This window comes from Cydia splendana, chromosome 11 (assembly GCF_910591565.1).
Source record: "Cydia splendana chromosome 11, ilCydSple1.2, whole genome shotgun sequence".
Classification (NCBI taxonomy): Eukaryota; Metazoa; Arthropoda; class Insecta; order Lepidoptera; family Tortricidae; genus Cydia; species Cydia splendana.
This window is the reverse complement of record NC_085970.1, coordinates 1,356,572-1,382,510: the sequence shown is the minus strand read 5'-3', so window position 1 is coordinate 1,382,510 and position 25,939 is coordinate 1,356,572. Positions and strand designations below refer to the sequence as shown.

At 37.1% G+C, this 25,939-nt stretch overlaps 2 protein-coding genes across 2 annotated transcripts in view; one reads left to right on the top strand and one right to left on the bottom strand.

The window, feature by feature from the left end:
• Window positions 1–25,939, bottom strand: part of LOC134795192 (neurobeachin-like) — an 868,575-nt gene that overhangs the window by 75,843 nt on the left and 766,793 nt on the right. The window lies entirely within an intron of this gene.
• LOC134794687 (protein mab-21) lies at window positions 11,334–13,137 on the top strand. Its single transcript, XM_063766456.1, has one exon. It carries the CDS (start codon window positions 11,683–11,685, stop codon window positions 12,778–12,780), a length of 1,098 nt encoding a protein of 365 aa, XP_063622526.1. The 5' UTR covers window positions 11,334–11,682; the 3' UTR covers window positions 12,781–13,137.

Sequence of the window (25,939 nt, the reverse complement as noted above, 5' to 3'; positions counted from 1 at the left end):
TTTGCATTGATGATAAAAACGCTTACGTAAATTTTGAGTCAAGATAAATATTTTGTACGGAAAAGAACTTACTGTCGTAAGCATTAAGTGTCAAATTTGTAAACATTAGTACCAACACTGTTAAAACTTTTAAGTCCGATGGCACTAAACGTAACGTCACCATTGTATTTACGTCAAACAACGTCAAACGAGAATAATGAACGAATAGAGTCCCTTTGGTACATTTTAATAGGTATTACTGTACAGAAAAATCAAAGTAATAAATGAAACAAATTTAATTTGATCGGAAATTCAAATAAAATTAATTCATGGTAACAACCCTTGTAGTTATCATAAAACAAATTTATTTTTAATAAGTAAGCATTCGTCTTTAAATACTATTTTCCTTGAAATAAATTCAACTTATTAAATAACTGTGTATTTTAGATCTACATAATACTCTTCGCGCTTTAGTTCTTTGCAATATAGTGCACGGGGACATTTAGGTCGCTACTGGTACTGATTGGTTATGGTCTTTATCAAAAAATCCTGTGGTTGTCACTGTGTTCAGACAGGTTTAGCATTTACAGTTAGTCGATGACCTTATTGGTCGTGTATATGTCGGAAACAAGGAAATGGGCTGAACACACAAGTGCCGTTTTGCCTTTGTTTAAAACTGCATCACCCCTATCTCTTGCTATAATAGCAGTCCACTCTGCACGTCGCATAGGTTTTCTTGGAAATCTTGAATTTAAACATAATATTATATGTTACGAATTCCATATAAAAATAAAAAAGTATTAACCTCACATCGACTCATTAGATTTTTGTTCCTTCACATCCCTTCTTTGGTACTAACAAAATAATTTATTCAAAACCATGAAATTACCACCAGATTACATAAATTATGTAATGCTATCCAAAGCACTAACCGAAAGAAATACATTCCATGCTTTTTCCTTGTTTTATCATTGTTATTTTTGCATATTTTTACGACATTGTTGACAACATCACATTTGAGCGGTCCATACAAGACTAAACGAAAAAGTAACGCGTGATCTGTTTTAACGTTACTTTTGCGGGGCCATTTTTTGCGGCTGATTGGGTATCCAGTTCTTATTCTATATCAATGCATTTATGTATGAATTGTATACAGTATGTATTAATTATTGTATACAGTATGTATATTTTTGAACGGATCGGTGAGAGCAGCAACCGGATCCCGTTCTGAATGAATGAATGAATGGTTCTTTATTCAGGCAATAGACCTGTTAGTTCTGTTAGTAGTAGTTCTGTTCTGTTAGTTCTGTTACGAAAAAATAATTTTGGAAGACCTAGATAGTATATGACAGTTAAAATTCAGAGTTTTTGGAAACAAAGGTAAAGTTGACGAAATATAAAGTAAGCCGGTCTTGATCAAACTTGTTTGAGAGATCGGCTAACTTTATATTTCGTCAACCTTACAGCCAGCGACAAAAAGGTTAGTTAAGATTTGGTACTCATGAATCCCAGTTCTACTAAAATATTTTTTCGTTTAAAAACTGATTTACAATAAGTCCAAAATTGTGCGGTAAGGTAGGTTTATATTCAAATTATACGCAATTCTTCGTAGCAACTCCGTCAAGTGGACGAAAACGGGACTGGACGGCAAACTGATGCAATTACCCTACTTGTACTAAAACTTAGACATTTATTATTACTTATTTCTGTGACTTAGGTATATGAAACATGAGCAAATTGATTAATACTTTACGTTAATTACATTTTGTGTCAGAAACAAGTAAAGCCTAAACGTCAAAAACCGAGAAATGCCGAATCACAAACTTAATTGACATATTATTCCTTTTTGAGTCGTGCCTGCCCAGTCTACAAGTTTAAAATACAACAATTGCGACTATATCAAAGATTATCATGAGGTTGTATACCTAGTCTCATATACAGGATGATTCAGGAGACGTGAGCAGGACTAACACTGCGCATATCGTTAATTATAAGCAACTGTTTCGTATCAGTATTAGTGAGGTTAACGTTAATTTTCTAGTCGTGTTGAAAAAAAGTTTTTAATTTTTTTACGACATGCATGGTCACCCTAAAATTAGAATACTAAACTACCGATATTCTGTGTCAAATTAAATGTCATCACGGTATGGTTACTTTTGAAAACTCGTATCTCACTCAAGTTTGACAGTTTATTTTCTTCGTAATCAAAATGCCATTACGGTTAAAGAGGTTTTATGCTTATCAATTAGGTCCTGTAGGGTGACCATGATTGTTGAGAATTAAATTTGCCTTCACCGAAAAGTTAAAAAATAGGAAAAAGTGGTGTTGTTTCTCCTAAATACGACGGTGATCGATCAATTATCAGTTACTGAGTGTGCAGGATTAGTCCTGCTCACGTCTCATGAATCATCCTGTATATTATACTACTCTTTAGGTTGTATGTAAGGATACCTAGTATTTTTGACGGATTTAGTTTTTCATGCTCTCTGACGTTACAAGTTGCTTGTCAACTCTGACGTATATTAAATTGTCAACTATTTTGGTGTTTGAAAGAATCAATAATATTGAAAATGTTCAGACAAGTGGAAGAATATACTTCAATATATTATGGATGCTAGCAAGATGTAAAAACAACAGTTTAGCGGAATGTCAGTTTACGAAATGGTTTGTACAAATTACAGAGAAAATCAGAATAATTTGTTTCTACTAGAAATGTGCCTTCACTTTTAGAAAACGGTAGGCCTATATTATATAATCGTTCTTGACTTCGGTTGGCCGAAATGGGACTCTTACGATTTTTCCTCATTTTACCTCCAAGATGAGGTTGATCGTTAGTGCTGGAAAGCTGTAATTTGGTATGGATATATAAATCAATCAACCCGACAAGGTGGTAAATAAAATCTCTAATCTCTAAAAAATATATCTAAGGTAGAAGCTTTATAACTTCTACATTACCTCTACTAGCCCAGAGGCCTTTAATAACAGTCCATACTCCAAGGTCCCAGAGCTCCCAGACATTACTTATTTCCTCGTGAATAAAATGTATGGGATAAATTAGTATTAGTATCCAAACTTAAAACCGCCTAGGGATGCGTGGAACGGTGCTCTGAACACCGTAGTCTTGACTTCGTGCTTGGCCAATTATTCTTATTGGAATATTTACAGTTTCGTGCACTGTATGTGTAAGAACTGTATGTGTACCGATGTGTTCAAGATTCCGACTTGTTATTGAAAATAATGCCCAGGGAGAGAACCTAATTAGGTACTACACAGTCTTTGTTATGCAAATAACTGGCTGAGCTGATTCTACCCAGTTAAGTGTCATATAACGCATATAAGATTTCATCTACATATTTTAAAGTTCCAATAAGACTTTTTCCATTAATTACATTGTTCTATTAAGTAGATAATTTTTTATTGGTCGTTGTTCTTTTTCCTGTGAGATGACATTCTTGTATATTAAATTGTAATCTGTTGTAGTGACACTTTTTGCAAAAAAGTCCTATAAACATGTTTCAGAATTACCTTATCATTTTCCCTTTCCCGGTAGTTAAAGAAGTTGACACATGTCACAACTGGCGTTATATCAGTTTACTGCAGATGGCGCCGCAGCACGTGCGTCGTTTCACGCTCGCTCGCGAGATAATCGAACGCGAAGTTGTTTCAACTTTATTTAGATTCTTTTTGGAAATTAAAATTCAGTTTTTGCAATAAATAGGTTAGAAGATCTTACAGCATTGTCCTTTACGCTTCCCCGGCACTTAAAAAAGTTGACATCTGTCAAAACTCGCGGATATATCCATTTCCTGCGCACGTGCGTCTCGTTTCACGCTCGCTCGCGAGATAATCGAACGCGACGCGCGTCGTGCTCGTTTTGTGTGGCGTCTGTGCGTGTGCGTTTATTAGGAGACAGATTAAGGATAAGAGATTAAGGACTAGGATGAATACCTAAACAAGTGAACACATTTAGATAAACAAGTTTAGGTGTTACGTGGACTAAGAAGAGATACAGTTGATTTGATCAATGTTAGAAAACCTCTGTTATTTTGGCGCTTTCTAATATTTAAACACTGTCACAATCACAATAATGGATTAGGGACAAATGGTTAATATGGTTATCAAGGGCTTGTTAGAACTGAACGATTGAATAAAAATACTCGTATTAATTCTAATTATTGGTAAAATCATATCGGACCTAAAAAATAAGAAAGTATTCAGTGTGTGTATGCGTGACACTTTCGTTCAAGGTATTGTAAAGTTCTCGGTTCGTAATAAATGACAAAGTAAGACGAACATGAGAAAATGGCTTTATGTATGTACGCGCATTTGCACTTTTAAAGTAGAAACACAAAAAAAAAAGACAAAGTTTACAGTTCAAGTTAACGAAGTTCCATGCGATAAAAATTACTAGGACGACATCATCCCAAAGAGATAAGGCGTGTTCTCAGGTTTATGGCTTATCGACTGATAACGTTACACGGCAGTTAACCGGCTCGTTAACGTTAACTAGCCGTAATCTTTTCATTGTAAACACATCGTTAAATTTGTTGCTACTACGTAAGTACTTTTTTGGTTTTACTTCTGTGTTATTTTATTTATATAGAGGATTCTAAAAGGACGACGTCTTAACCGTCGTATTAACCGTGAAAAAAAGTCACAAGTCAAGTGAAGATGGAAACAAGTTGCAGGCATCAGCGTAAAAAAGCGTGTTACATGGGAAATCGTATTGCACGTGAGCTTATGAAGCCTGTTTCACTGTAGGTATTCGGCATTGTTTAAGCCGCGTAACGAAGATATTCGCAATAAATTCCCAAGGGCTTATTAAGATATCCTCCTCTTTATGCATCCGTTCGCTAATGAAACAAAAAACTGTAAAAATACGCATTCCGCACGCAGAAACAAAGAGGGCTATCTTATCTGAAATCTTTATAATAATTATTGCGGCGTTCTGAACGTCTCAATCGCGAGCGCAATCCGGGCCCCAATTACCGCGAGCGGCGACCGAAAATATCATTAAAAAAACTATAAATAAAAAAATAAATAACCTGTGCAACCCTAACGATCCTTAGACGCGTTGACTCCTTCATTCTTCATCCTTAAGGTCGAAAATCGCACGTAATTCAATAAGTACTTACGTCGTATTTTCCGATTAGGAGCTCATGAATGGGCGGAGCTTAACCCCTGCAAAAGCGCGGGTGGGGAGGTGGGGCGGCCAGTCGCACGCCAACGGTGGGGGGTGACAGATGTCTGTCGGCGCACATCGCTCATACGCTCACATTACACGATAGGGAATCCTGTTTGCCATAAATAATACTCGCGACTGCCTGTTGAATTGGACGCGCTGTTTTGACCATCTAGTAGTTGAAGAGGAGTGACGTGTTTCTAAACATCGTGGTGTACGATCGTAAATAACGTGTACGTGATCGTAATAGGCTGTGGAATGCTCGGCGATGCCAGCGCATCTAATGTCTAGTGACAAGCTGTTAACAGATGTGGGCGATGGACGTTTAACTAATTTAATTTGTAGTTCAACTACGAAAGTGTGATACTGCGTAAAGTTTTTGTAGTAATACTTTTTAGGAAGAAGTCCAAGTTATCCAAGTATTAACGAGACAATGTCGTCGGTATTGAGAAAGTGACAGGAGATAAACGTTATGTTTTTATGAAAATATGAAGTTTATTATGGCACTTTCACAATTTGTCATGTCAAAGTCGGTTAGTTTAGTCCGAGTATAACAATATTCTTCAGGAAGAAGTCAAATAAAAATGTTGAATGATATACTTTGGCAAGAGTCGTTTGTCGTTGGAGCATAGTCAGAGACAATCAATCTGTTTTTTTACCTATGCTCGTAAAATAAAGAGAGATGTCTGTAGTTTTATCTATTTTGCATTTGGATCAGCTTATGCAAAAATTTACAAAAAAAAAAACTGTTACATCTCGCTTATAAATCTCAGTACCGGTTCGAAAAAGGGCAATATTTACAGTGCGATAAAATCTGAAGGGTTAGAGTGGGCGGGCACTTCCGGCGGAAGGGGCGGGGCGCGCGGCCGCCATTTTGCGGCGCGCGTGCGCGCTGGGGACCAGCGCCGCTGCTCTTTTGGGGATAAAGTGGTGTACGGTTTGAGAACAAATGTGTGGTTAGTTGTTACAGCTACTTAATGTAGGTATAGTTGGAATTTTATAAGGTGTTCGAATGTTATTTACTCGTAGGTGCTCTTCCCATCATTCGGACTTTAAAACTTTTACTTCGGATTCCATAACTATATTTTTTTAAGGCGCTCGCAACAAAAATTAACTTAGATATTACCTACACGTGCAAGAGCAGCCTTATTCAACCTTTTTTAATTAGGACCACAACCACAAAGGCGGTTTTGTTTTTGTAGCCATCATGAAGTGATTCGGATGACAAGGTTAGGTAACCTGCTCTTATCTATATAGGTACCAGGCGGCTTAGCACGGTCGCGTTTTTATCCCTTGTCACCATGCCTGTCACGTTCTAACAAGTACGTAAGTGCGAAAGGGACGCGCATAGTGATAGACGATAAAAATGGAACCGTGCTGCGCCCACAGGATCACCTAATAAGTTGAGTATCGCTGTGCTGGCTATATAAGTTACCTATTCAAAACGAATATCTTATACATTAAGTATGCAAGAAGTAATAAGTCCTACATTTAACTAAGAACCTAACGTAGGTACCAAGATGAAACCAGTATAATGTATCTTGTTTCTTGTAGATATTCAAGTTTAGTTTATTTACAGCGATTCCAGTAAACACTAGGGATCAAAGGCTTTCCAACGTATGATTATAGTGAGCATGTCAGCTTCAGTTATCTTAATGCAAAACGGGACCATTGCCGTTGACGTTTAGCTGCAACGTTTATTTATTTTATTCAGGTTTACTCTTTATTCTTCACATCTTATTATACCTACTCATGTCAACCTAATACTACAAGTGCAAGAGCTTATTGAGAGCGGGTTTAACTAAAGTTGAATAAATAAATACTAGAGATGCAACGGATACCTATAGTTGTTTGGCCGGATACCGGATATTCGGCCTGCCTATCTACCGAATATTCGTTATCCGGCGGCCGAATATTTGGCCGGCGGAACTATACCTACATTTCGATTTTTCAGGTGCGCATTGTGCAGATTTTGACCTGTTCCGTAGTGAACGTTCGCGCGGAATCATTTCTAGGTTCGAAATGAGTGTGCGTGCATGTCTGTGAAATGATTAAATTGTTTTAAAATAATAACGAGTACGATCGATTATGACCGTGACTGTTTCTTACTTAAATCCAATTTTGTTTACTCCGAAATCAAGCAATGTTATTACTATCCGGTATCCGTCCGGATAGTAGGTCACTATCCAGTGTCCGGCCGGATATTAAAATAATGGCCGGATAGGCCGGATACCGGATAATAACCGAATATCCGGTGCATCTCTAATAAATACCTAACACATGTACAAGGAATTTAATTTCAGTACCATTTCGTATTTTAATTGTCATAGTGACAATACCGTACATGGCGGGAAGAAGTTGATAACTCGAGATATTCTACTGAAGAAATTTGAACCTAAAGTAAACTTACATAAGGTTCAAATTTCTTCCATTTTTACCCGCCAGATATCAACTTCTTCCCGCCGTGTACGGAATAGTCCCTAGCGACTTTCATATTGATTGTCACAGTGACAAGTTACGAAATGGTCCGGAAATTAAATTCTTTGACTGTATGTAGTTGTAGCCTACCGCTACCTATATGTACCCAAGTATATGGTATATGTACCCAAATACCTACAACTTGTAGGTACCTATATCTGGGTAATACATGTAAGTACCCAGATAGTACATATTAAAATTTTATTTATTAGTTTACTATATGCAAATAAGTGACTGGATAACGGAATAAATGTAGTGATAAAAAACACTATTAAGTATTTAACAGTAGATATGGGGACTAAGGGAAAAAATCGGTCTATTGGTTTACTTGTGTTAAGTCAATTCGATCCATATCTTAAGTATCCTTTCATCAGAAACGAAAAATAAATAGTAGTTTGTGTTACAAGGGATCAAAAGATATATTTCCGTCAAGGGCGTACAGTACATTGAATCCTGAATGAAGCGATGGATTCTGCAATATAATCCCGAACGTAGTGAGGGATTCTAAAGTAGAATCCTGAGCATAATGAGGGATTCAAGTGTTAACGCCCAAGACGAAATAATTTTGATACCGTGTGACACATACTCGTACTGCTTTTCACATCAACTATGAGGAAAATAAAAAAATCTTAGTGTTGACACTACAGTGGTGCCACTTTTCAATTTCTACTCTTTTTTGCCAGGTTTGCCAAGCGAGCCCGAAGGGCGAGCTTTAGGCCGGGAGGCCGAAAGCCGACCCCGGCGGAAGGCCGAAGGCCCGGAGCCTCCACCCCGACTCCAAAAACATACGATGTTCATAGTTAATTATATTAATATTTTATACTGGCAATGAAATGTCGTTGAACAGAAAAGTGCCACTTTGATCCCTCCTAGCAGGGAAGAAAAATCCATTTTCCGATTAGGTGATGTGAAAAATAAATTATGTAGGTACCTACTTTGACTATTTAGCTGAAGCATTTATGTCGTACCTAATATAGGTAACTTATTTAGTTCCGTTTATTTCCTCGGCATCCTATTAAAGTCCCGCAAAAAAAGAAGATTCACATATTTATTTCCATTTAGTCCCTACTCAATTCCCTTTCGTATCCTTTGCATACCAAAAAACGAAGAATTAAGTTATTTATATTCCGTTTTCCCGCCGAAAACGACCAGGCGGCCATGAATCGCGGGAGACAGCGGAGTAAATCAAGCGGGCACGGGGCATCCATCACGCGACGCCGGGCCATCAATCGAGATTGAAATAGGAACACTAAACATCCTGATGGGACTCACCTATGCGTGTGGATGGGCTTTTAATGTTTGTCTTGATGTGAAAATGCGGGATCAATGTGATGATTGACTTTATACTTCGGCCAGAAATTAATAGTGTTATATGTCCTCAATTTAACAGATTACTGTTTGATATTAGTCGTGTGGGCTGAGATAGAGCAAAAATATGTACTTTATCATTAACTCTTTATTTAGTTAAACCAGCACCTAGAAGATTGAATAAACTAACTCTTCACTGACTTGAGAAACGACAGGTAGTGGACGGCCTCCATGAATGTCAAATTGCTATGAAAATAATTATGCCGTTTTCAGTGCCACTTCAAACATTGTCGCTGCAAATGCCTTTGGAATTTGCTTAGGCAAATTCTAGGAGCTGGTTTTAACTAAAATAGTGTATTTTGAATGATAAAGTCAATGATGTAGGCTAGTACACACACACACACACACACACACACACACACACTTAGTTACCTATACACATTTTATATTATGTTTAACTCGTTTGCGTTACTTCTGTAGACAACAAAAAGTATAGGGAATCTAAAGCCAATTTTTACACTACACACTTATTGTAGGTACAGGCGGGATACATTTTTTCAGTAGATACCTACGTACTTACTCAGTAGGTAGGTACAGTGTACCTATAGTTAATTAAATTGTAAAACGTAACAAATATAAGAGCCTCGGTAGAGAGTACCATTTTGTACCATTTGGTGTTGAAACTCTAGGTCCATGGGGTCCCAGCGCGCATAAGTTGTTCGCAGAAATCGCGAAGCGTCTGGTTGACGTAACTGGTGACCGAAGAGCTGGCGGCTACCTCGCACAACGTATCAGCATTGCGATACAGCGAGGAAATGCCGCCAGCATCCTTGGTACAATGCCTCAAGGGCCTATTTTAGATTTAAGCTAGTTATTAATTTCGTTTAGTAGTAACACTGTATATATATTGTATGTATGTTATAATTTATATTAAATTGTAATTAGTGTCATGGTTTTGCGCTTATTATTGTTGTGTTCTTAACTTTATATATATATATTTTTTACTTTCCATTCTTTTATGTTTTGCTGGTGTCTAGCTATTGGCAAGCAATCACTCTGCAGGTAATACGCAGAAGCAGGCAATCACACTTTAAAAAAACTGAACAATCTGCTACCTGATCCAGAATCCAAAAGAATTCTGAGAATTTATGGAAATATTACATCTTGTGAAATAAATTCAACACCTTAAGTAGATTAGATTATACAGAAAATAAAATCCTAGGCCAAGAACGTTATGTAGTACCTACAAACTGCGTGATTCTGATAGGCCTGATGGTAAATATCAAACTAAAGGGCACAACATAATGCTCTACATTAAGTATATCTATTTTCCCTACATATAGGTACACCACCTCATCATCATCTGATTGATAGAGTCGAATAGTGGTCTACCACTTTCTTGGCTGACTGTACACATCCAGATGTGGGAAAGGACATTATATACAAAGGGTTACAATAGGAGAAATAAGTAAAAAGAGATTTCGTTAGGTTAGGGCTAGCTGCTTACTACTTTTAGACAATGAAGTTAAAAAATATGAAACTTTATACACCTAGGTACTTAAAACACGCAATTTTAGGTTCTGTACAGTAATATTAGTATAATAAATTAGTTCAATTTAATAATTGCTCATCAAATAGTTTTTTTATACTCGTAAAAAGGAAAAAAAACTGACTGTGTTTGAATTAGTCTCTAAATCTTGAGCCTTGGTGTTAAGTTTCCATAAATGATGTTATGGCGCCGTACAGGGTTGTACATTTTGTACAACGAGATAGTATCTCAAGCTTGATTTATTGTGACAACTGGGTTTGGCCAAATTTCTGCTTAAATATATTAAACACGCTTGTGAATAGTTAGATTTTTTTATTTATTTTATTTAAGCCATTTAATTCCTTAACAAAAAAAGTATACATATTTCATTATTAAATTAAATAGTAATACATTATTAAATTAAATTAAATTAAATATTATCAAACTAATGTCGTGCAAATTTAAATTGAATTCTGATCAATAATTTAGTTTTTATTATTAAGGACCTCTTGACGAGTAAAGGCCTCCTCCATTTTACTCCACATTTCCCTGTCTTGGGCTATTGTTACCCAGTCGTCGCTGGCAAACTTCTTTAGGTCTTCCGTCCATCTTCCCAGTGGGTGGCCTGACTTTCTTTTACCGGGAGGTTAGATACTAATCAAAATTAAATTTAAATAACCAGCCACAAGAGTTATGTGCTCTAGAAATTTATCTAGGCGTTAATAAAATACGCATGTCAGACATGTGTTCAGATTAGATATTCTAAGCAGTTTATAGCTATGTAGACGTTCAATTCCCCGAGATTCATTAGGATCACATCAATTAATAAAATATCAAATTAATTACAAGTGCCCAGTGTACAGTATCTCAGGAACAAGATGCCTATTAACTTGATAGATAAAAATGTCGTCATCAGCTTGTTACGGGCTACCGCGTTATTATAACGAGCCGCGCCCGATACCTACCGGCGTGAGGCGGGACGATCAATACCGCTCGTTCCCAAACAACCTTACAAACATACAAATATCTCTCTCTATCAAACGTGCACGCCTCCTGAGTTAGAGCGAGAAAAAGCCCGCCCTATCGTCCCCCGAACGGGTTTAGAGAAGGCGTACCCTGCCCGCCGGCCGGCTCATCGGTTCAGTCGACAAAAGACTGCGTGCCGCGCGCGTGCGTATAGCGCGCTCGTCATGCGCGCGTAGACACCATGCTCGTGCCGCCGGAGATGATGGCCGCGCAATCCAAGCTCGTCTACCAGATGAACAAGTACTACAACGAGCGCGTCGCGAGCAGGAAGGCTCAGATCGCCAAAACTATTCATGAGGTCTGCAGGATTGTCCAGGATGTCCTCAAGGAGGTCGAGCTGCAAGAGCCGCGCTTCATCTCCTCGCTCACCGACTATAATGGACGCTTCGATGGTCTGGAAGTGGTTTCGCCGCATGAGTTCGAGATAGTAATATATTTGAATCAGATGGGAGTGTTAAACTTCGTGGACGACGGTTCTCTGCCCGGCTGCGCTGTGCTCAAGCTGAGCGACGGCCGCAAGCGCTCCATGTCGCTCTGGGTGGAATTCATCACCGCCTCCGGATATCTTTCGGCGAGGAAAATCCGCTCGCGATTCCAAACTTTAGTGGCACAGGCGTGTGACAAATGTTCCTACCGAGACTGCGTCAAAATGATCGCAGAGACGACTGAAGTCAAGCTTCGAATTCGGGAACGCTATGTGGTTCAAATAACTCCAGCCTTCAAATGCGCTGGCTTGTGGCCGCGCTCGGCTGCACACTGGCCGCTCCCGGCCATCCCTTGGCCGCACCCAAACATCGTTGCCGAAGTAAAAACGGAAGGTTTCGATCTACTGTCAAAAGAGTGTCTCGCGCTGCAAGGAAAGAACTCGGCCATGGAAGGCGACGCGTGGGTCCTAAGTTTTTTGGAAGCGGAAAACCGTCTACTCCAAGGCGGTTGCCGACGGAAGTGTCTAAGCACATTGAAGACCATTCGCGATCGGCATTTAGATCTCCCAGGGAACCCAGTGACTTGTTATCACATGAAGACTTTACTGCTGTACGAATGCGAGAAGCATCCTCGCGAACACGAATGGGACGAGGCCGCAATCGGCGACCGTATAAACGGGATATTTTTGCAGCTGATTTCCTCGCTGCAGTGCCGGCGGTGCCCGCACTATTTTCTGCCTCACGTCGACCTTTTCAAAGGCAAGTCGCCGACGGCGCTTGAAAATGCTGCGAAGCAAGTGTGGCGCCTGACAAGAGAGATGCTCACCAACTCTCGAGCTTTTGACAAGCTCTGAGGCGCAGAGGGCAGTTCGGACGATCACATTCGTTAAGTGAGTGTATTAGTGGTATACCGCTAGACATCGAGTCATTTTTAGTAGATTTAGAGGACTGTTAAGAGTGTATCCAATAGGAGTGTATACGGACTAGTGCGAGTGCTTCTCGAATATTCCATTTGGATCAGACTGTAAGTAGAAGTGATACTATCTAGACTAGGCCTTTTCAACTATTATTTGTGATATAATGTAAATAGCTTAGTTGTTGTACAATTTTATTAATATTTAATTTAAAAGATACCGTGTATTTATTTGACTGAAAAAATCTCTAAGTAGGTAAAAATATATATAATTTACAATAAATAATTTGGAAATATATTTGCTTTTTTAAATTATATCCCAGTAATTAAACAACTACCTCATTATAGTAATAATCGTCAGTAAATTGCCTTCACCATGACAAAAGGCTAATGAATATTTAAAAATAATGGCAAACAAAATAAATATAAGTATTTGACATTTCTTTGCACCTATTTGCAAGTTACCTTGTACATAGAAATATTCTATTTTCTAATTAAATTACATTTATATTTCTATATGAATTATCTTTATACCTACACATATCCTTATATTTGCATATTCTATAAAATGATGAAGGGAAACTATAGGAACCCAAAAAAGCTAAGTTATACAAAAAATATAACTGTTTTTGCAATCAATTAGGTACGCTATTATTAGGTGCTCTAATATTGATAGCTTATTATGCAATGAACTGACGTGGTGTTAAAGTGCAGCTAATGAAGAATTAATCTTGAAACGCGTTTAACCATTCTTTAGTCAACCTCAACACCCGGCAACCCATCGCGACTATTTGTAAAGTAGAGCTATAATTAAGTAGGCAATTTTCCAAAGAAGAAGGTTTTCTAACATTTTATGACAAATTTTGCTTTGCATTTTAAGAAAACACTGCTTTTCCTAATTTTGATATTCCGATCGGAACTTCAATTAAGGATAACAAAACCAACACAAAGTAAAATCAAAAGTACACACTCACAAACTCATGATTCAACTTCACCTTACCCAGTAATCAAACCATATACAGATAGTTTTACCAGCGCACCAAATACTGAGAAACAAACCACTGTCCATTTGCGAAGAAAACGACATTGAAGAATCCTCGTACGACATTTGTATGCGGCCTACGGGCTGTATCGGGTTACCTTTATCCACGTACCTTTAGCTAAAGTATTCTCTATACTTGTGTGTGCGCAGATAGGGAATACCAGTTCACAGAGACCAGTGTAAAGTGACTTTTATATCCGTAGTAACTACACGTAATCGGAAAGCGCATTTTATGCTGGTCGTCGCTTGCCCTATGTCAGTTTCGTCTGAAACCCGTCTGGGTTTGGTTGTATTGGTATTACTTCTCTGGTTGGGTCGGGTTTCATGCAGCCTAGAGTCAGTCTTCTATACTTTATGGTGTCCTGGTACGTGGTTGAAAACTTATTACCACCCACTTTGTAAGTCCTCAAAGTATCTTCATGCCAAATTTCGTCTAATAAATAGAAGAGGTTCAAGCATGAAGAGGTCACAGACACTTTCGCATTCATAATATTAGTCCATACCATACTATAATTATCCATATAATAGTAGTACTAGTAGTGATGCTGGTGCAAAGCCAGTACTAGAGTATTCAATGAAACCTGGTCTCCGTTTTAATATTATTGAATACATTATGAGTTTCTATTTAGTTCGTGTTAATAGAAATCCTGCAGGTATAATAAACCTTTGTGTTTATGGCATTCATGTATTCAGATAGATATGCATAATATAATTTGCTATGTCAAAACAGTTTACACAGAATATGGATAACTTATCTGATCTATTTATTAACGCAAATAATATAACGTCGTAAGTTATAGGGAAACCCGGGCAATACGCATTATGTGGGTAAGAAGAATACTCGATTTTTCTAAAAATGGGTAATAGATGGCGCTTTGACACTTGCCACCATGATTTGGCATGCGGTCGGTGACGCCATGGCAGTTTGACCAAAACAATGTAAGCGCTCGTTTGTTGTTAAGAGAAGTTTGTGCAACAACTTTTTTACCATACATGTAGTGTATAATTATAAGTTTTATTTGTTCAATGGCATATTTATTTAAGTATAATTTGTGATAGTAGTTTTTTCATAATCTATAAATAACATTTGAATTTTGTTCATCGATCTAATAATGGCATTATGGGCAAAACGAATATGGGCAAGACGGATAATTATTACAGACCGTTTTATTACCGATGTTTTTCAGGTGGTTTTAAATTACAAAAGAAAGCATGATAGGGCATCGCGATCAGAAAAATCGTTAGAGCGAGCTGTAAAATCAGTAAAAAAAGAAGGAAAGTCTATAAATTCTGCCTCAAAAATGTTTGACGAATGCCAAGACTGAATGTGACATTTTAAGTAATCCTGTTTGCCCTAGTGGCATATCCGTTTTGCCCGACCCCTGCGGGCAAAAAGGATAATAGACACTTTTTGATTTTAGTGGTGTTAATAGAAAAAAAATTATAAGTTTATTTTTTTAATAGCTGTTTCCAAAGTTTATGAAACAACGTACAAATTAAAACTAAAAAGTGTTAAAATTATTAGATACTTGTATTTTATTTTGTCAATTTGCCTTAACATATGCGTTTTACCCGGGCTTCCCCTAATCATTTGTTATCAATGCACAACTTTATTTCAATTAATTATATTATAATAACACCTAAACGGTAATAATTACACTCATGCCTATAAGGCTCTTAGCAAATTTATGTATATAAAATAAACATTAACTTAAACATATACGGAAATGGACTTATAAGGGTTGCAAGTCACAATTAACTGTTATAGTATGTAGTACCTATAACACAGCCATTTTCCACACCTAGTCTATAGGTACTGAAACTATGTAAAACACCATGTGTAAGAGTACGAATTTCACTCATAATTTAAACTGAATAGGGTCTTAATCGCACTCACGTCCTGATGTCTGGAACGTGACATTATATTGTTGGTCAAAGACAGACTGGCGAGGAATTGTATCAACATCTTCTAGCTGTGCTGGTTTTGTGAACTGCCGCAGCAGTGATGCCGCAACAGTACCTAATGCAGCTGCAGTTGCAATCCGCATGTCACCATTAATATTTGCTACCCAATGGATGCCAATTAGACGAGAAAGTAAGTAGTGATTTAGTTAAAAAAAGTGCTGGTGAATAGTTAAGGTTGCCAGAGCGGAGTGTTAGGGTCGGCAACGCGCATTTTAACGCCCCTGGAGTTGGAGGCGTCCATAGGCTACGGAGACTGCTTACCATCAGACGGGTCGTATGCTTGTTTGCCACCGACGTAGTATAAATCATGGTCTTGTGTAAGATCCAAAACCGTCAAATTGTATTTATAATGTTCCACAAGTTTTATAAAGTCGTAAAGAAATCCTCGCCGCTCACAAAATCGGGGACATATCAATAAAAGTCTCTGGTCCGTACGGAGCGTGGTCACCTTGCGCCCACGCAGGCGTTTGTCTTACGTTACCTTATAAGACATTAAAGCCAGTTCTGTTTCCACAATTTGATATGGTTTTCATCTCATGTTGATACGACTTTAAGTTGTGTCATCAGGAAACTCACGCGCACCAATAAGTGTTCCACTGCTGGGCAAAGACCTCTTTCCTGGTTCTCTTTTAAACTGCCAATTTTGTGCTTCTTCCGGCTAGTTTTAAAGGATGGTGTCAAAGACGTCTCGCAATCTCCGCATGGGCCATACTTCTCTACCGGCATCTTCTAGGTGGCTATGTTAGCCCTCCTATTCAGACTGATGCGATAGACGTCAAATTAAAACGAAAATATTACTTTGCTAATCCGCGAAAAGTTAACGTGCTAGTCAATCAGTGCTAACCCGTTATACTTACTTGCGATAGACGTCACTGTGTTTTAACAATTTGACAAACCATAAATGATAAAAACAGAATAGGCCTCATTAAGTGTGTCTGATATAAGGCTGCAATTGTTTTGTTGCGTTTCCCTAAAACGAGAGCGAAAGGATTACGTAGGGAGACAAGAAACAGAAGACACGAGAATAAGTTTAATGTTGAAAAAGTTACAATACAATACAAAAAATGTGAGATGAGATACAATCTTCTGCAATATTAAAAATTATTTGCTACACTATCAATTGTGTAAAACAACTACATAGGTTAGGTACCTACGTAAAAAAAAACATATTTTATTTGATACACTGGTTGCTCCAATAAAATGTGACTGAGAAATTATTAAGAAACTGTACTTATTACTTAATAAATTGTATCGCAACGCTTTATTATCTATTTTATTATTGGTCAAATGTAAGAAAAACGCTGTAGGAAATTGCTTCCATATCACAAAACTTGTCATAAATATGTTCACTTCACATTTCTACAATTTGAACGCGTTCCGAACAGCATAACCTAACAGGTTCAAAAAAAAACTTGTTTGCTCTGTAACTGTCTTTATAACGAGTTGAATATCACTGTCAGACCACACATAAAACTATTCATAATAACAGTGTTATAACAAACACGGTTACAGCACATAATTAACCGAGGGCGGGTCGGGCGGAGAGAGGGGCGGGGCACTAATAAAATATCAAACACCACACCCTTGTCGAAGGGTTTTATTCATAACACGAGTGTTATAAAGTAGGCCTAAAGGTTTTTAGACATCGGCCGACTACGTTTATTCCAAAAATATCTAATTTATTTATTTGTATCAGTAGAAGATAGAAAAAATGCTAGATCACAATAAAAAAATAAACTAGTATTTTTTTGGAATGTTATGTTAGATTACACGAGAAAAAGAAAAATTAGAAAAACTAAGTGTGCGATTCAAAAATAACTAAATTTAAGTAATAATTTTTTACTGAATATCCTACAACCTATTTTGTAATAGGTAACAACACAGTTCGCAAGTCCCGTTTTTTGTGTAAGTAGGAACAAAATATTTATACATATGTATGTGTATTGTTATGCAAACATTTCTTTCAGTTTAATACATATGAAGACAAAGAGATTTTAAAATTATGCGCTGACTATACATTATACTCGTACCTGGCTGGTATAATTCTCAAGAATAAAATCTTCAATCAGTATTATTTCTTAGCATTATCAAAATGATAACGTATAAATTAAATTGTATCGTAAAAGTAAATTTACACCGCAAATATATAATAGCATTTGAAAATCACAGGTTTATATCATGGCCGGGTTTGTTTCCTCGCCGTGATAGCAGGCCTAGAGTTCCGAACATAATTGCCGGTTCGGTCGCGCCGGCCGCCTCCTATCGCTTTTATTTATTATTGGTGTAATTAATTGGCCATAATCGTTTAGTATGAATGATTGCTATATAAATATTTACTGTTTTGTATGATTTGTGCTTACATAGAAGTAATAGTAAATTCATATTTCTCATAAACCGTTTTTAGAAGTAGGCAGTTAGGTTAGTTAGGTAGGATAGGTACTGAGATATTGAATGTTCGTAAGTCAGAATGATCTCAAATCTTTATGGCAGTCAGTTTGTTTCACATTGTTTTATGTAGAGTTTGTGTGACCAATAAGTATTATTCATGGTAGGTACTTCACAGCGAGTAAATTACAATTTAGTAGGTTCAACGAATATTTAATTAAAATTCTAATTTAGGAAACATTTTTTTACAACACGAATAAAGTTTGTACTTAAACTTGATTGAGTTATGTAAAATCCATCTACATATTTTGTACACAAATACTTATATGTATACTTGTATAGGTTTAATTTAGCCCTTGTAAAATTTAACTTACAAGTATTAGGTACTTGTAATATCACTACACCTTATAAAACAAAGTCCCCCGCCGCGTCTGTCTGTTTGTGTGTTTGTATGTTCGCGATAAACTCAAAAACTACTGACTTCATGGATTTTCATGCGGTTTTCACCTATCAATAGAGTGATTATTGAGGAAGGTTTAGGTGTATAATTTGTTAACCTGTGCGAAACCGGGGCGGGTCGCTAGTAGTCACTAAAAATAGAGAGCAAATGTAAACCAAGCACCGCACCGTTACAGCCTAGATAAAGCCTAATAGATACTCGAGGCTAATCTGCTTATGGTCGAGGTAAACACAATAAAATCTCCAATCGTATTGTATTAGATTATTCGATACTGCAATGCGACGATTAGAATGCATCGATTTTGCCTTGTGTGCAGTAACAAGTAACACGATTCATGCGAGTGCGGACCGGGTGTGGTAGGGTATTGGCACAGAATAAGCAATAGTATTATCATACACGAGGCCTAACCGATGTGACAATCTTATATCAACGAACGCCAAATTAAAATAAATAAATATTGGGTTGCCCAATTGTCACTTACCGCCTAAGACACTATTCTTCTTCTTCGTGGTCGCGACATCATGTCTGAGGGACGTGACTCCTAATGGGTTATTCTTCCTATCACTGCTCTCCAGGCCTCTCGATCTTCGGCCATCTGCATCGTTGCCTGGAGCGAAGTCTGGGTAATATTTTTCACATCTGACCATCTTGTTTCTATCAACAATTGTCGCCTTGGCAAGCCCCAACAGAACGGACACGCTACAACCCGCCCCGGATGGAATCATCTCACCCCGCGGCAGCGCCGGCAGCAGATTGACAGTCCACTGACAATCAGGTCGGTGACGCGATGACGGAAGGCTCAAAATGCAGATGTATTGTCTTATTAATGCCCGTAAAAAAAAAAATCCCGTAGCATAGGATGCACGCAGAGATATCACCCGCCAGGATGTAAGGATCATCGAAGGTAAATGAAACAGAATACATATGTACTGTAGGCCAAATATATACTATAGGTATTATGTATTTCAAAATGGAAAGCCTCAGCCGACCTAGACATGCAGATATCGATGCGCACAATTCCCTATGCAGTCGCATAATATTACAATTTGCCGGATGAATAATGCAGCGCCGCTCCCGCCGGTTATTGGACTTATGCGCATAATCGTATCGATAACCTGTTGGTATGGAGTAAAGGTGATAATAGATAGTTAATTTTTAACCTAAATTCAAGATTAAACTTAAGGCCAGAGCTCATAGAATCCGCAAATTTCCTTTTATTTAGATAAGCGCCGGTCCCGCCGGTTATGGACCTACGCGCATTATTGTATCGGTAACCTGTTGGTATGGAGTACCTACTTACCTACAGGTGACAATAGACGGTTAAGTTTTTAAACTAAATTGAAGACTGAGGACCATCGCTCATAGAATCCGTTGAAGATTCCTTCCATCTTGATCACGATTACTAAATATTTCAACGTAATAGTATTTTGTTAGAATAATACCATCCTCCACACTGATAAGTGATAACTGCCAATTCGAAATGTTATTGGAAAGACATAAGTGAAATAAATAGGTAATTATCTATAAAAAAATCTACTTGAAGATTTAATATTTGAATTGTGCACTTAAAAACGGATGCGATAAAAAGTGACATAAATTGCTAAATTTTTTATAGCTGCATCCGCCAAGGTATGAATAAAATCCGTAAAATTTGCCGGCGATTATAATACTTTTATTATAATACTTATTACTGTTACTGTGCATGAGCATAGTTCTGACAGTAAAAACAAAATTATAGTACATTACTACAGAGGCCGGGACGAAAGGGGTTGCCGGCCGAAGACATATAGACGGCCGAGCGAAGCGAGGCCGGATAGGTCTGAGCGTCTAAACTAAACGTAACTAAAAGTAAACTACACCCAAAATATAACCAACACGTACCTATATCATTATCACGCGTATGTTTTACACGAGTCGTGTATTTTTACTACCCGTATATTTTCATGTATCTTTGATTTTTTCGCCTTGTATCCGTCTGACTGTCGTTTTCGTCACATAAGTAAATAAACTGTAAGCCATTTTTCTTAGTTTCTCAAATAATAAAATTGCCATAAGCAACCATATACATACTTCGTCTTTGACTTGGCGGCAGAGGCAGCAAGTTATTAAAATCAATTCTGCTTACGCTGCCAATTCCAACACCTACAATTAATATTAATTTCATTATTTCGTCGGAACTCATATTAAAGTCAAAAAATCAACAACGCACCATAAATCCTATAAAACAGAATGAATATTTTTCAACTTTACCTCCATAACAATTTAAAAAATATAACTACGCGTGTTTGAGGAGACCTTTTTACCGCTAACGTTTAGATGAAATATTTTAAATGTTTTTATTTGTGTAGTTAAATTTATAATTTAAAATTATAAAATTATAGTATGTATTATTTATTAAGTTCATGTTGATTTTATACAAATAAAACTGCAAATTATAGCAAACATTGTTTTTTGTTTTTTTTTTTATAGGCGTAGTGGCAGAGTGTCATTACGAACCATAAAGCAAATACTGCCTCTATTTTTTTTTAATGGATGAATGCCACGATGCTGTGTCACAAATATCTGTGAAATGAAAATTAAAAAAGAGGACTTTGCCGGCCTAGGCCTGCAAGATGTGTATGAAATTCCATTAACGACCTTTTGTCCTAGCCGCACCTGAAACGTCATACTTCGCAGCCTATTATAAGGAACATAACATCAATATTTCATTGCATGTTTGAGAAAAATAATTTTATATAATTTTTTACACTATAACACTAACATAATTGAATAAACTAAAAATTAGTTAATTATTTTGCCGCACGAGTTGATAACCAACTTAATGAGTAGTGACTAAGTATAAGTCTATTACTTTTTAACTACGACGGTTGGTATATGTAATACCTATTATGTTATTTAAGTAAGTAAAAATGTATCCTCCAAAAAACACAGCAACTTTTTACCAGTAGGTATTGCCGGAGATAAATCGTAGACTGGACCTAAGTATAAAGTATTTTTATTGTATTAAGGTGAGTCGTCTTTAGTTAGAAACCGAAGTGATATCATAAAAAAAAAATTATGTGATAAGTGAGACGGTCATAGCCTAAGATGTTAGCAAAAATAACTGAGAATTCCCAAGCTAAGCTAGACTGGGAACATGTCGGTAAGACCATTTAATACCTAGTAAATGGCCATGTTAGATATAAGGTTATTATCTCTAAGTTATTAACTCTCCATCTATTTGATCGGGTCCATCGGGTCATCCTTTAGAGACCATTTAGTAATGCCACTAGTATACCTTTTCGTCAGTGCAGTTTCGAAATAATCTATCCATATATGTAGGTTAATACCTCGGACGATAATCTAGCGATATTATGATGCGATAAAAGTTTTAAATGTCAGCGATTTTGTCCAACATTACGGCAAATTAAATACAGATTCATTTTGTTACCAAGTAATAAAGATACCAATATTACGAACGAGTTTCTAACATACGTACAGAATTTTAATGGAAAACCAGTCAGGAATCCTGTAAATTTCATCATGTATGACATTCTGAATATGCACTGACAATAATTATTAATGTTTTTTTCATATCAGTAAATTATATCGACTTTCAAGATTTCGACACAAAATGGCTGCTATCGACTAAATAAGAGTTTGTAAAAAAATAGTCACTGAACGTGAAAAAAGTTACTTTCAGGACTTATAGGAATCCTAATCCTGCTGATGTCACGCTGTTTAGCCTCCAGTCATTGTATTACAAATGCTGAATATAAAGTCGAATGTCTAGACGAATCGATCAAATCAAGATCTAGGCCGAAACTGTGGCTGACGAAACTAAACAAGAGTCACAAGATCAATGTTAGTTAGGTATAACTTTATTACTGGTTACTAATAGCAAAGACATATGTAACTTCGTATAAGACGAATAAAGTCTAAGGAAAAAACGTGCCTCGGAATTCCAGTAAAAGTCATTCTCGAATAGGTGGCGCACACACCTTTAGCCTATCCTCGGCTAGATGGCGTGACGACACCGTTTCATATTTAACAATTTTAACACATAGATATATCAGTGAATGAACATGGATCATAATGATATAAAAATAATAAAATCATTTATCCATATATATACATTTTTTGATAACTTTATACGTTTTCATTTTGAGTTTTAGTCGTGTGTCGATAGATGGCAGTAAATTTACAGTGACTACAAAATTTACAATGACAGGACCCCTCTATACTATCTATTCTTTTTGCTAATAGGTATTAGGTAGGTGTTACAGTCATAATCAAAAGCAACGGATCAGACTATATACGCGGCTAAACTATCTGCCTTTATCTTATAACTAACTTAACAAAAAGAGATACCTATGTAGAACAATTAGACTTACCTACAGATACTTTTGTGAATGAGAACTGTAGAGACGTATTACTTTCATTCTAAAGAGTATTCCAGAGTGGCACATATGTATGTACTTAAGGCGTGTTGCTTTTCTCTACTATTGATGTTAATTGTATGACCTACATTAGATCAACACATGAAAAATCTTCAAACATCTAGTTGGGCAGATAGTCTCGCGTCGTCGGACAAACGATGGAAAATAGTTTCAAGACATATTTACAAGCAAGTCAAGATGTCATATAATTACGTATATCTACCAGTAAAAGTAACTCGTATTTCGGTGTTTTTTTTTTTTTTTTTTTTTTTTTTCTATCGTTTGACTAACGAAACGATATGCCCAATTCGTAATATGTTATAGGTTTTCTCAAAAAATTACAAGAATAATCATTTCCTGAGAAATACATGTTTACATTGAATAATTTTACGGTTTAGACTCACTTGTTAAAACTTGTCACTTGTCTTGTGTTTTGTACTTGTCAATGTTAGTATATCTCACAACAGTTTAAATTCGATTACATGTTTACAGTAACATAATACTAAGGAGAGGGTAATTAATAATTACACAAAAATTACAAAGCCAATTCCAAACAACTAAGTATACAACTATCTAAAACTATTCTTATTACTTGTTAAAAATAAAGCGGGTCGATATATAGGCAACGAGACATGCACGCGCTTCTACTAAGTAGCATTATAACAGGGTCGTAAAAGTACATATGTATTTCCTATATAAATAATCCACTGTTTAAGTAGGAAATTCATATATATGTAACTACATATTAGGACTTAAGGACACACGTTTGCGCAGTAAGCCACGGCGTAACATCTTTTACTCCATTCCTATTTATTAGCTACGTATTAAAAAAATGAATACTACTTGAAGAAAACCCAAGTAAAATGAGAAAGCGTACCATCTGCTCTTCCATTCCGGAGAAATGAGACCACTTCCGACAGGCTCTATCAAGTGAGTGAACATTTAGACTACGATCATAAAATCAACAAAAAAAACAAATATTATCGTTATTATTTAGGTAACATTAGCCTAGTATAAAAAATAGTGTAACATACTAGGGCCGGTAACAAAACACCGGGCTTAATAATATATAATAGGAGCGCGTCGTGCCCGCTCACGCGGATAACGTGAGGCGACGTTCGCGCGCTGGTGCGAGCGAGCGCGGGAGCGGACGCGTTAGCGATAGCGGAAAACTGGCCATGCTTTGCTTACCCGAGCCCCACAGGTACGCACGCTTCAAGCGTGCACACGCGACACTGATCACCATTGGTTAAAATTAATGTACTTATGGTGGTTGGCGTTAGCGCCAAGTGTGCACGCTTTAAGCGTGTATTTCGTGGCGGAGGGGTTAAGACTCTGGCGCATTATTTTCGATACTTCGCTGGCAATAAAAACAAGTCTGACACCTACCTAAACAATGACAGTCACAAATGGCCACTAGTTTTATGTTATGCTAGATACAAGGGTTCATCCCGCGTTGAAGGAAAAAAAAACGAGGAAGGACACTATGTCGTCGTATGTGGAACGAAGGATAAATAAAAAAAAACTACATAATGAGTTTGAGTTTGTTTCCGTATGTACTTAAACTGGGCTCTAAAAAAAGAATCACTTAGTATATACACGAATAAGAAACAGCCCAAAATAGTCGCGGTAAGTGGAGCCCCACCTCAACGCATCCGCCCGGAAAATATTGAATTTTAGTACAAACGGGCGGCCGCGAGTTATCGCAGCCATTGTTGCCGGCTCATGTTTGATTTGAGAACAATGTCCGCCTTTTCAAGCCTTTATTACCCAACTACGCTTCAACTCACCTCAAATAACTTAACCTCATTTTCTACTACACAAGTACAGTACCTATACATTTACCCTGGCATCGGCAATTATGCTAAACGGTCCAAGATTTCCAGCAAGATATTTCACTTAAAAACACCCGCGATAAGCGACCAGCTGCATCACCCATTTTTATAATTTAACAGGAATTTAAAAACAAAAATACAGCATCAAAACACTTCGCAAAAACATTTTTTTACTGCGGTTCCCAGCGATAACGGACGACGGCCAAAAGCATTTCTGTGTCATTCTGCCAAAAATAAGAAAAAAATAAAACAGAGCGACCGTGACGCATACGACGACACATTTTTCAATATCGACGAAAAAAAGATAAATTGAGCAAAATACACATCGCTATCTTCGTTCAGGCTTTTATCAGGGTCGATGTTTTGAATTTAAAAGCGGTAAAAAGAAAAAACGGTTTGCATCTGTCTATTAATAATTTTGAAATACGAATTTTAAGATTATGTCTGACCAGTTATCGTCGCTATTGTTTTAAGCAGTCCACGCATGATGTGAGACAAGGACGGCAAAGTTTACACAGGGTTATTCGGTGTGTGTGAGAGGGATAGAGGAAGCTATGATGGACGGTGCGCGTCCAGTGACGTGACAGGGCTCGTAGCTCAGGCCGCGGCGCATACTATCTCATCCCTACACTAAAATAAACTTTCGTTTACTTTTTATGCGTTGCCAGTATATTTAGATTTTGTCGCAGCGTTAAAAAAAGTGTTAAGTGGATGATTTATATTAAGTGCGGTCTGTTATGGGCGGCTTCCTGTGTAATTATTCAGTGAAGGAGTCTCCTGACCCCCATTAGAAGCCGTTCCTTGAGAATAATTCATAACTTTTTTGAGGAACTGCTTACCGCCAAAGCCTTTTACTGTTATGACGCTCCCAAACTTAATATATGTAGCTGTATAAAATTGTTACTTGAATTTATTTGAAAATGAAACGTGTTATACATAAATATGAAGAAATACCAGAAGCTATTTACTATTCGCTATAAGCAACTGCATTGAAT